The sequence below is a fragment of the Pezoporus flaviventris genome, unplaced genomic scaffold (genome assembly GCF_033815535.1).
Source record: "Pezoporus flaviventris isolate CSIRO_AGI_PZ_B2104156 unplaced genomic scaffold, CSIRO_AGI_Pfla_v1 ptg000013l, whole genome shotgun sequence".
Classification (NCBI taxonomy): Eukaryota; Metazoa; Chordata; class Aves; order Psittaciformes; family Psittacidae; genus Pezoporus; species Pezoporus flaviventris.
The window spans coordinates 18,538,310-18,550,532 of NW_026892561.1; the positions used below are offsets into that span (position 1 = coordinate 18,538,310).

Sequence of the window (12,223 nt, forward strand, 5' to 3'; positions counted from 1 at the left end):
GAAGTGGCCTCTGCCCTCTGCAAAAGGACAATGACAAGTCTCCAGGCTGACTGGCAGGGTGGATGACAATTATACAGGGATATTTTTTGCTGCTTGGCACTGCTGGTCACAGCCTGTTATTGTGTCTCTGCAATTCCAGCACAAGCCCTGGGGCTGACCCACATGCACAGCTCACGTAAGGGCCCTGCATTATTTTCTCTACCGCTCAGTGCCCATAATGCTTCTGGGTTTGTGTACTCTGCAGACAGGGACTGAGAGATGGGACAAATTTGCCTCAGCTCATAGTGGGATGACTGGGGCTCTCACTGCTCTGTGTACTTCACGTTTGCAGGGGGTGGTTGGTACATCCGGCACAAGGGCATTGGCACTGGTGTGCCCCAAGCCCTGGTCCTGCCTTCTCCAAGGCGACTGGTGACCAGCAACTAAATAAACATCATCCTGCAGAGCAGGCACAGCGTGGCTGAACCCAACATCCACATCCTCACTGTTTCCATGACAGACTTCAAAAATCTCCATGGGTGTCTTGCATCAAACCTGCTCCCACTCATGCCAAAGAGAGGAGGTGGAAGGAAGGATCAGGCCCTCACTGCAGTTGCTCTTTAAAAAAAAGGCAAGGAAAAAGTGAAAGAGATCCAGTAGGAGCTGTAAGTGCTCTAGCAAAGGAACCAGCAAGGTAAGGTAGGGAGGCCTCTCTCACCATGGAGATGAGCCAGAGAGCATGCGGAGGCTGTGAGCTTCACTTAATTTGCTGCAAGTACTTTTTCCAAGCTATTCAAAGGGGGTTTCACCCTGCCAGCCTACCCGGCTGTCTGTCCCTAGCTGAATGCCGGCAGGCTCAGACCAGGCGATGCTTCTCCACGGCGAGCAGGACTATCCAGGGTGAACCAGCCAGCTGGATGGAGCTGAATGGCTTCTGGTGGAGAGCGGCAGGGAGGACAAGTTCACTGTAAATATTGCAGTCTGTTTATGAGGCTGGGAGGTAATCACACCCTGGAGAGGAGCTACTATTATTTTGTATTTATTAGCAGCAGAGCCAAGCTGTTTCTGCCTTTCTCCCCTTCCTGGTTCAGCCCATTCTCAGGACACCTTAGGCCCCTCAGAAGGTAGCCCTGGGCAGAGCTGGCACTTGCAGGCATACTCCTGGCATCGACAGCTGAGCCCATCTTGCTCTGGAACCGAGCAGAGACTGGAGCCCCACTGCCCTCTCACATGGTCTGGGATGCAGGGGTCTCTGTGCTCCCTGCAGGGCTATGGTGTAGCTGTGCTCCCATGGTTGGAACCTCACCTCTTTCTTGCATGAACAGCCCAGGAATGAGGACATTGCCATGGCTTGCTAGCCTGGCGGGAGAGTGGTGGCGGCCCCGCAAGGCCACGTCCAGGTGCTTCAGTGATGTTTCAGCTTGCTGCTCTGGCTGTGTCGGGATTTTTTGCTAAGTAAAACCTCCCACACCCAGTGAGGCTGTGAAGGAAGTAAGAGGAAAAAATGCCACCTTATTTCTGGCTCTGATGGCAGGTCTTTTTTCCACAGCTCCTGCATTCTCCCTTGCAAGACCCAGGATAGAAAGATGGCGGCTGCGTGAATGAGTCTGGGACATGGCCAGGAGACCACAAAGAGCTACGCGGATGGACCTTGTCGTGTACAAGATGTGTCTTCATCCTCATCCTCGTGGCTGGGGGAAGGAGAGTGAACCCAACACCCTGTGCTTTAGGGTGAGACAGGACTTCTAAAGTCACAGTGTAGAACCCCGGTGCACTGCTTGCCGCTCTTCACCTCAGTGTGCACCCCTTAATATGGGGTCACGCTGTGGGGCAGCCCCCCACAAGACACAGCTGGCTGAGGGAGCAGCCGTCCCGGCCGAGGCGGCTGGTGGCCGGAGGAGGAGTGGGCCGGGACGCTGCCGGGGTGGCCCAGGTTTCCCCGGGGGACTCAGGGCTGCCATTTGCTGAAGCCGGGGGGTGGAGGAGGGAGATGGATTTGACAGCTGTGCCAGGGAGGGGGAAACTTTCCACACCAAGTAGATACTGGGCTAAATATAACCCGCCTTTGGGCTGGCGCTTGGTCTGGACTCTCGGGGCGGCACTCTGCACCCACCTCCCAGGAGGATGCTGGCTGCCATCCGGCACCCGCCTAACAGCCCGGGCCGCCAGCTAGAGCCGGGAACTACCCAGCGCCGGGACCGAAGCGGAGCTGCGGCGGTGGCCTGCGAGTGCCCTCCAGCGGCAGCGGGAACGCGGCAGGTCCCCCCCGGCCCTGCCGCCGGGGGAGCGCTGGCCCCGCCACAGGACCCCGAGGGACGCAGGTCCCAGCCAAGCGCGGGTGGAGTTTGAGGGCGCGGAGCGCTCAGGGTGGGGGACTCATGTTATAAGGGTTATACAAGATTGAGGGTACGGGCAGCCTCGTCCTCAGGTGTTTCTGTTTAATTGCCATCATCAGCTCCGCGGGCGAGGGCTTATAAAGCCTGGCCTAGCGGACATGTCTCCTGCTCGACCACACGCGGCTCTCGGGCCCACGGCATCCCCGGAACCCTCGGGCGCGATGCGCGTTTCCCGTGGGCCACACGGCCGCTCGTACCGAGGCGTGAGGGGGACCGGCGAGGCAGGCGGACCTGGGCGGGCGGCGGGCCGCCATGGCGTCGCCCCCGCTGGCGGCGGCGGCGGCCGGGAGCGGCGTTGAGGCGAGCTCGGGATCCGAGGAAACAGGGACGGTGCCACCCGACCGCGACTTGGCTGCGCTCTTCGAGCAGGCGGCCGAGCGGCTGCCGGCGCTGCTGCCCACCGCCAGCAAGGAGCAGCTGCTTTACCTGTACGCCCGTTTCAAGCAGGTGAGGCGGGAGGGGGGCAGCCCAGCCCACCGCCTGAGGTCGGGCACCTCGCGGGCAGTGCGTGGCGGCGGGCGGGGCTTGGGGCCTGGGCGAAGGAGCAGGACGGGGACCGGCCCGGTGCTCGGGTACCCGAGGGCCTGGGGCTCTCCCGGGGCCACCGGCCCAGGGCCTACGTGGCTGCTGAGCAAAATGTGGCGATGGCAAGGGGAAAAAAGTTGTGCTGGGGGTGTGGGAACTAGGACTACGGGGAGCTTCCTGTCCAGCACCGAGTTTGGTGCCGCTGGGTTTGCCTGTGGTGAAGGCAGGTGAAGTCTGGTGGGACAGGGCCCTGCTAAATTCATCACGCTAGTTGTTCTTCAGCTCTCCCCCTTGCTCGGCGTGGTCAGCCCTAACGCTGCATTGCTTCCTGTGAGGACATCAGCTTGGCTCTACTGGACTGCGTGGTAGACTGAAGTTGGGTGTTGGTGTGGAGGATTGGCTTTTGTTGTTGGCTGTGATAGGTCACCGGTGGGTTGATGGCTTGTATGAGTGTCCAATGTGTCTTTGTGGAGTAGCTGCCTCGCCTGTGTTTGCCAGGCTCTCTCTGTGTGTTGGGTGATGAAGCAACTGACACAGGTTAGAGAATGGTGATCAAATGGTTTATAGTGAGTGGCTAGTGCTGGTGCTTACCTCCCCTCTAGAGGCATTGGGGATCTGCTGTAATGACCCAGGTCTAAGCATTAAATCTTTAGGGTTATGATGTAACCTCATGAAGGAAGTGCCTGTGCAGATCTGTCTGTGGAGGGCTTTAGAGTGGCCTGGGAAACTAAACTGCTTGGCTCTAGTTCTAGTGTTCCTTTTCCCATTCAATCCCTATGAATGGAGCAAGCTGTAGGATGTATCCTGTGGGAATACAGTGTAACTTTTTTCTGCTCCTGTGGGAGAAGTTACATAAAACAAACAAAAAAGCACCAAATAAGATACAAAGGACATTTGTAATCGCCTAACCTGGAGGAATTTTTACATGTGGAAGACTAAAGAGTAAAAGTGAAAATAAAACTCGTGTTCCAAGAGGTGCTGCCTTGACTTGAAAACTGAATCCCACCTATTTGGATTAATAGTCAGAGTTTGGTGTGTGTATTTTCCCTGTGATTCTCCTCCCATATGGAATACATTTGTCCTACTACTGCTACTTGTAAGTGCTTTAATTTTTTAATGCAGTATTTAGTTACCCTCTAAGCTGGTGGCTTCTAGACTGTGGTTTGTGGACCATTAATTGTAGACTGGTCATGACGTTTTCAGAGCTTGAACATATCTGCAGGTTTCCCTTTCCCTTTTAAGAAAAAGGAGAGCAGAAAAAAATACTAGAAGAACTTTTAAGAATAACAAGATCATGCCTAGGATGAGATGAAAAGAAAGTGGTTTTCATTTCTGTAATTTTTGTCCACATTCTCAGAAGATTTGTTACAAACAACCTCTTATTTTTCACTCTGTTGCAAATGCTTAATAACTGTCCTGGGTGGAAATGGGAAGGCATTGCTTGCCCATCAGCTCTGTGATTCTCAACAGACTCTAGAGGGTTTCCTGGTGTTAGCAATGTAAGATCAATAATGTGTTTAATGTTAAAAATTACTTAAATTGGAACCTATTTCACAGCAGTTTTGATACAAGTCAGAAAAAAGCTGTCAGCACAGATCTCCAGTTGCCTTCAGCTGAGTTGAACAGTGCGCTTCTGTCCTGCTCTGTCCCTCTTGTCCCTGGTCAAGCAGGATGCAACAGCAAGTGCCTTTGTGCTCCCTGATTTCAGGCTGTGCTTGGCTCCTGATTTTCCATGCCTTTGTCTGCCCAGTGAGATCCAGAAAGGTGCCATCCCTGTTACAGAGTACCTAGAAGGGTAGTGCTGGCAGTGGAGATGGGAAAAGTTTGCTAGCACAGCTACTAAAGGATTGTGCTCTGCAACTTTGAGTTTTGCAGCGTTTTGTGCTTTAAATCAAAATGAGGGTGCTTAATGCAAGTTTCCTCTATTTAATTATAGCAGCCCGTATCAGTATGCATAATGGGCTGCTAATATATTACTCGGGTGGACAGTAGCATTACTAGCGCACAAAAGGTGCTGACTCAGATCTGTCCACTGTCCTTGATTTGGCACCCTTGTCTTTCCTTCATTTAGTGCTTTATGTCTCTAAGGGCTTTGATTTAAGATACAGCACCATCATAAAAGAGGTGACAGTAACAGCTGAGCTCTCTGTTAAAATACTGTATGTTATTTATTTCAAACTGTTTGTGTATATAGGCATTTTCCTGGAATTTTATTACCTTTTATAGGAGGCCATTTCTGGATTTTATTACTTTTCTCTCTGATTTTGTTTATATGTCAGAGACTTGAAAATAAGGGAATTGCTTAGTTGTCATCTCCAGTGAGGTTTTCAGAAGATGTTGCTGAGTTTACGACTCTGCCCCAGAACAGGAAGAACAGACTTAGTCGGTAGAGCTCTGGACTAGGGCTGATTTTCTTTCTCTCCCCCTACTTTCTCTATGCCTTTGAGTAAATCACTTGTCTGTGCCTTGAGTCTGTAGTGGTGAAGTAAAGATAGCACTTGCTTGGTGTGTTGAGGACTCAAATAAACTAAGGTTCAGGAACTGTAGTCATTCAGAGAGGGGAGAGAATCCAGAACTTGCTGGAAATGATCAGACTGACGAAACTGCCCTGCTGGCATGAGGATGTACCAGTGCATATGTAAATGCTGAGAGATGCAGGCAAGCTGGAAACTCAGTGATGCTGACAAAGTGGGACTTACACTGTCTGAGTGTAGTGTCTCAAGCATGTAGTCCCATTTTTGCATGATGTCTGAACGTGGGAGTTTCTCCCTGCAGCTTCCCCTTGCTTGGAACAGTGATGGAGTTGACTCAGTTGTTACGTCTCTGGGACATAAAGCCCCTTGGTCGTCAGGGCTGGGACCCCTTGCCTTCTGTGGTTGATGTTTGCTTGTTATTCCTTATGCCCCACTTTTAATCAGTTGAGTACAGGGCTTTCCCACAGGTTGGGGCAGGTTAAAGGGGCAGAGCTTTGGGCAGGGTCAGGACTTCCTGTCTTGCCAAAGAAATTGAGCTTACTTGGGCTGTGTAGTTAGAGTGCTTAGTCCTGCTGTTCATGGATGTGAGTTCACCTTATAAGATATATAATCGGGTAAGAATATTTGGCTGGTCCTCTGTGCTGTATAAATGTGTTAGTTGAAAAATTAGCAAAGAGCCATTTTCCCAGCACCACCAGGGGTGGGGGGAGGAGATCAGTTTTGAAGTAATGTGTAAGGAGTCTTAAGGTTTCTCACAGTCTGGACCAGCAGCTGAAGTTGTATGGTATGCAGTCCTAATGCACCTCTGAGCATGTGTCTATCCAGGCACTCTTCTGAATGTTGTGACCTTCAAGTGAAGGCTTTGTCTGAGGTTTCTAAGTTTCCATTTTGGTCACAAATGGAGATGTCTGCAGATGTTTCCCATTTGGACCTGCCTGGGTCATCTTTGTACAATTCATGAGTATAATATGACTCTGCATGCAGAAGCAATACTAGGAAAATATTTAATATGTTCTGGCTGTCATCTTTTTTTAATGAATCTGATGAGCTGTAAATGAGGAGAGTTAAGCATCAAGTAACCAGTCAGGCCCCTAGAGACCATCAGTAATTATTTGTGGACACTGAATGAGAAACTGTTGACTTGAAATACTAATATGGGCTCTTGTCTTTCTGCTGGTTATGCAGAAAAACAGATTATGAGGACCTCCAGGGAAGTAACAGGAGGACAGAGTCTTTCACAGAATTTCACTACCGGTATTTGTCAGTATTGGCATATTTAGCTAAAACTCCCCTTTCTCAGCTGTTGGACTCAGGTCCCCTCTAATGCTAGATTACTGGTTGGTTTCTGATGCGTTATGGAGTCTTGCGGCAAAAAGGAGGGAAGCCAAAACCTTTACTTTCTTCCTTCCACCAAAACCACCGCACGCCTTTTTATTATATCTTAAAATAGCAAACAGGGCACAAGTGCGTACTTTTCCCCTCTTGATGGATGAAGTTTAACTGCTGTTCCTTGATTTGTATTACTATCTATGTTACTAACAGTCTTCCCCAGTGCTAGAACAGCCTTTGAATGCCAAATTTAAAGAGAAGAAACTGCTGTCGTATTTTGATGATGGCAGGTGAAAATTAATGTTAAACCAGGTTTAATTTTTCTTATCCAAGTTGGCCAATTTTTTGCAGGTTGGATATTGAACTAAAAAACTGCCAAGCTGGCATTTTGCACACAGATAATGAATTTATATTTTATTTGTAGGCTTGTTTTGCTTTTTAAAACAAGTGGTCCAATCCTCTTCTGAGCATGGGAGAAAACATTTATGCTTCATGAATTGTGGTTGATTTATAGGACTTAACTGTTACTAGCTCTTTCTCCTATTTCTCCACAAAATGCGATACGTTGTATTAAAGGCCAGCTAAGCTGGTCTAATTGGAATGAATTGCTCACTGGGAGACAGTCAGATGTACAGAAAACTAATTTCAGTTACAGTCACTCATATCCTCTAACATTTTAAATGAAAACATAGTGTGACTAATAAATATCCCTCAGCATGGGCATGCTCTCTTTAAAGCCTGATTAATGATTCTACCCTCAACATAAAATCCCCACCTTGTTAAAGTGAAGAATTGTTAGTTGATTTAAGCACTTCACCTGCCTGAACACTTGAGTGTATTTCATAAAACATTTGATGAATGCAGTTAGTTTTGCTTGGTTAACAAAATGTTCAACCAGCAGCCTTTGCCCACTTCCAGAACATTTCTGTGTTCCCCCCGGTGTCTGTTTGAATATTAGCCCATCTATTCTGGGCTTTCTTTGCACTGGGCTGTGCCCTGTGTTTTGGGGACTGGCTATGATGACTGCTTCCTAGGGGCTGTTGTACTTGGAGCTGTGGTTCTGCTCTGGCATCTACAGTCTCTCATCTGTCACCCCTGTGGGATATATAGCACTTTAATTTAAAACCAACCAAACAAAAAACACCAGAAAAACCCAACCAAACACCCACAGCAAAACAAAATAATAAAAAACCTCAAACAAACCATGTTTTGTGTAAATTAATTTCCTATCATAACGGTATTTTAATTTCAGTTAGATTCATTTTACACCTCTGTGCAAGGGGTTTTATTTTTTGTGAGAAAGGGACTCTAGTAACAGCCAGATCTGGTGGGTCCTGACCCATATATTCCCTGGCTCTTCCAGGGAGGGACAGAGGCATGTTCACTTTTACATTCTCCTGAGCAGACTTCAAAAAAAGTATCTGTTGCCCAAATCTCAGCCTTCTAATCACTGTTGTTATGGAGGCATTTGTCAGTGCTGGCCTCTTTGCAGGAACATGGTTGTGCCTTTGGAGCCCTGGGCAGGTGTAGCTTCTGTCAGTCTCCTTTGTGGGCGAGCTTACAGAGGAGATACGGCAGCTAGAGGAAGGGCTTTATATTTGTTCCGTCAATACGTTAGCCCATAGAAAACTGCCTGAATCTCACTGGTACCAAGCCCATTTTACATTGGATGCAAGATTATTCCACCACCACCCACCCACCCCCTCCCCACATACATCTGTCTGCCAGTTCTGGCTTGTTCCTTTGCTTCCTTGTGTTTCTTATTTCTCCCCCCACATCTTAATTTCTGTCTTGCTTCTGACAGACTGATTCGTCTCAGGCACTTGAGCCTTGACTCATCTCTCATGCAGTGCTTCCTGTGCAGCCAGGTGCCTCAGAGCAAATCCAGAAGCTGCTTGGCTTTCCTGTGCTCTGAGATTGTCCCCTTGCCTTCCAGAGGACTTTGAAAATAATTAAGCAAAGACTGTTTACTTGAGCTTTGTGTGGAAGTGGATGAATTTCAGCCTTAATGAAGAATCATCTCTGTAGAAACTCTAATCAATAGAATTTTCTTTTATATTGGTGGAGGATGAAACATTTGGCTTAGTAATAAACATAACATTAAGTGAGAAACCACTTGCTGTTTATCCCTGTTGGGTAATGCTTGCAAAAGAAATGAACTGTGTAACAAAATTGCTTTCCTTGCATCACAAAAAGAAAACACAGGAATGCAAAGGTGCTAATAACTGAGAGCTAAAATGAGGGTAAGGTGGGGTTGAGTTGTGCCAGTTCTTTCCCTCAAAAACCTTTCCTCTGAATTTACCCTGGAATATCAGAACTCAGTCTTCCCTTATGCAAGTCGCCTTCCCTTTGCTTTGTTCTAACAGAAGGAAATTTCTTTTCCTTAGGTGAAATTTGGAACCTGTAACACTCCCAAGCCAAGCTTCTTTGATTTTGAGGGAAAGCAGAAATGGTAAGAAGAAATAATTGTAATTCCTAGCAATTTCTGACTCTACTTTTTGTTGTGTCCTGTTTCGTCTGTTGAGACTATGGACCTAGAGGATGTCAACTTGGAGTCTGTTTAATAGGGAAATGCTTGCTGCTGTGCCTGATGCAGACGTGAAATCCAGACTCCTGAGTTCACCTTGCTCATCCAGGATTAACCTGCTTACAACAAAAATTTTATGAAAATAGCTACAGCTCTACAAACAGCTTTATCTTATGGGCACAACCTATGCTCCAGCCCTGGACCAGGATCTCTTGAAAGATCCTTTCACAATGGTGTGCTGTAACTGACAGTGGCCATTCATGGCTTTGGAGAAAAGCTGGCCCTTTCAAACTGAATGAAAGATGGCTTTGCACTCTCTGGAAGTATTTAGATGAGTCTGTTCACTGTGTTCCACTGTATAAAAATACATTATGTTGTCTCCGAGTGGCTTGCTGATGTTTTGCTCCCTGTCTTAGGGAGGCTTGGAAAGCCCTGGGAGATACCAGCCCTCATCAAGCTATGCAGGAGTATGTTGCTACAGTGAAAAAACTGGACCCCAGCTGGAATCCACAGGTAGGAAACACAAATACCGTTCTGAGAATAAACCAGTATTTGTCTTTGTAAAGCTGACAGTGGTCCAGCTTCACAAAGATTTTAATTGCTGCATGGCAAGCTTCATTTTGAACAGATTAAAGTCTAAATTAATTTTTTTAAACTCTTCTTTTGTTATGACCAAAACATGAGGAACCATATAATTCATTCACAATTATCTTCATTACAGCAAGTGCATGCACAGGGTTGGTTTTGCTATAGTGATCTAATTAATTTTGCTTTTATTGGTTCATGCTGTATTTAGCATGTAAAGGTACTTTTTATCCTTTTCTCATCTTTCTCTTTTCAGCTACTATTTAAATGTTGATCAATACCAAGTAATCTCCATGAAAGTGACATGAACTGAATGATCAGTTCTAAAAATGTTTCCTTTTTGTTTCAGTGCAGCAAATTACCAAATCTGATTATGATTAGGTACTTCGACATAACAAGTGTATTTGTAAGTCCTATATAGGTGTTATAGGGAGACTCTACTGTCATGTTAATTAATCTTTCATCTACCAGGTTTGTTACTTGATTGAATATTTAAAGATATCCCCCTGCTTATAGACTGAATTTTATACAATTTTTAAAGAGGATTGCTCTTTAGAGGAAGTATTGCCTTTGAGTGGAGGTATCTTACTAATAGCAAAATGCTGAAGGCATGGTAATTTCTTTTCATGGGAGGAAATTGATTCTTTTTTGATCCTGTGCTTTGGAAGCAAAATCTTGTGTGAGCACAAGCCAATGAATCAAGAATTTGATTCTTAGTTGTCTTCTGATGCTGTTCCAGAGACTTTAGAGTAATTGTTTTTTCTTTACTAGTTCTTATTTCATGGTGTTAATGCTGGTTTTGCAGCAAAAGAAGTACTGTAACTCAGAGGTAACCCTTTTTTCTCCCCTTGGGGAAAACAGTTTTATATGCTGTGCAGGGCAGTTAGCAAAGCAGGCTGTATGCTGTGTAAATTCTTGTCCAATCTAAAATTCTCATACAGAAAAAAATTTAAAAAGAATCCAAGAAAGTGTCTAGCAGTGTAAAGGGAAACACAGAAACATTCATTAAACAGTGGGGGGGAAAAAAACCAAGCAACCCACCACCAAAACACCAACAGTTTCCTGAATGTTTATAGGAAAAGCTGCTGTTCATAGGACTTCTCATGCATGGCAACAAGGGTAGCTTTAGGTACTCCCTTCACTTTCTTGCCTCAGAGAAATACTGCCACAGGTGTGACCTTTAGGTTACAAAGTTGTCAGCTAAGAAAGGGAGATAACCTGTTAGTTTAAAAAAAAAACAACCATATAACAAACCGAATGCTTTGCCATGCTGCTCCTCCCCTCTTCCCTGATGGTGAGGATTGAATGCTTATGTTTCTTCCCATTGTTGTCCTTGCATAACTTTGTCCCCAGGACTCGGCAGAAACTAGACTCTGCTGGGTAGTGTTGTTGCACCAGTGTGTTTCCTCATTCCTGTGTTGCTCTATCCTCTCTTTTTGCATAGTTGGTGTAAGAAGTGTGGGCTTGCAGGAGAGCAGTGCTGGAGCTTGAAAAGAAGTTTCTGTGAAGATGGCAGAGCTGAGTTTGAGTGGTTTAAAGAAATACGATTTTTTTAAATTTCTTTTTTCAGATGCTTTGTTGCAGTGTTTCAGTAGATGTGCTTCTTGCACGTGTAGCTATGCATATATTTCCTGGCTTTTTGAAGCCAGTTATTTTTTTCTTCTGTGTGGTCTCAGTGCACAGAGCTGTAACGCTGGGGAAAATCTGTAGAGTGTTACCTGACTTACTGTCCCTGCGCTGCTGCACATGTGCCATGTTTCTTGTCCTCTTCTTCCTGTGCCCCTCAGTCTGTGACTGAGCTAGAAACCTGTGAAGAGATCTGAGTGCCTGCCGTTGAAGGAATGTGCTCGGGTGCAGAAAGACCTAGCAGATAAAGTTACATTAGCAGAGAATGTAATTTAGAAATTAGCATTAAAATGTATATTTAAGTCACCTGTCTTTGCTACTACACTGCCCTTTTAAATCCACTTTGATATGACCAAAATGTTATCAGAAGTCCTCTCTACTCTGTACTCCACCGCACCTCCCCCATCCACTTTCTGGAGCCACAAGAGGGAGCTCTGTTCTTTAAAATGATGGAGATGCATGTGTCAGGGGATGGAGATAAAATAGCTATTTTAGTATTCAAATTTCAAATTAGATTTATAGAAAAGATCTGTGGGTACATTATAAGGTGCTTCATCACTGTCATTGTGTCACCTTTACATACTCATCTGCTGGGTTCCATCGAGTTTTCTTATGTTCAGTAGATCATGAATGAAATACTCCTAGTATTTGTTTAAAAACAATATAGTGTTTGGTACAAATTTGAGAAGTTCAGCTTTCAGAGCATTATGAATCTTAAATAGTAATTACAGTATAAGGGTGTTGAATTCCTCATTGTGCAGCTGCATGAATTTTGCTATTGT

General features: G+C 46.0%; 1 protein-coding gene across 3 annotated transcripts in view; it reads left to right on the top strand.

The window, feature by feature from the left end:
• Positions 1 to 2,565: 2,565 nt before the first annotated feature.
• ACBD6 (acyl-CoA binding domain containing 6) overlaps positions 2,566 to 12,223 on the top strand; it is an 86,355-nt gene continuing 76,697 nt past the window's right edge. The window contains exons 1-3 of one of the 3 annotated variants that reach the window (XM_061451984.1): positions 2,566 to 2,822; positions 9,091 to 9,155; positions 9,647 to 9,743. In XM_061451984.1, coding sequence (XP_061307968.1) covers positions 2,628 to 2,822; positions 9,091 to 9,155; positions 9,647 to 9,743 — 357 coding nt within the window. In that variant the 5' untranslated portion in view covers positions 2,566 to 2,627. The remainder of the gene's footprint in view (positions 2,823 to 9,090; positions 9,156 to 9,646; positions 9,744 to 12,223) is intronic. The other 2 variants (XM_061451983.1, XM_061451985.1) reach the window with 2 other exon arrangements.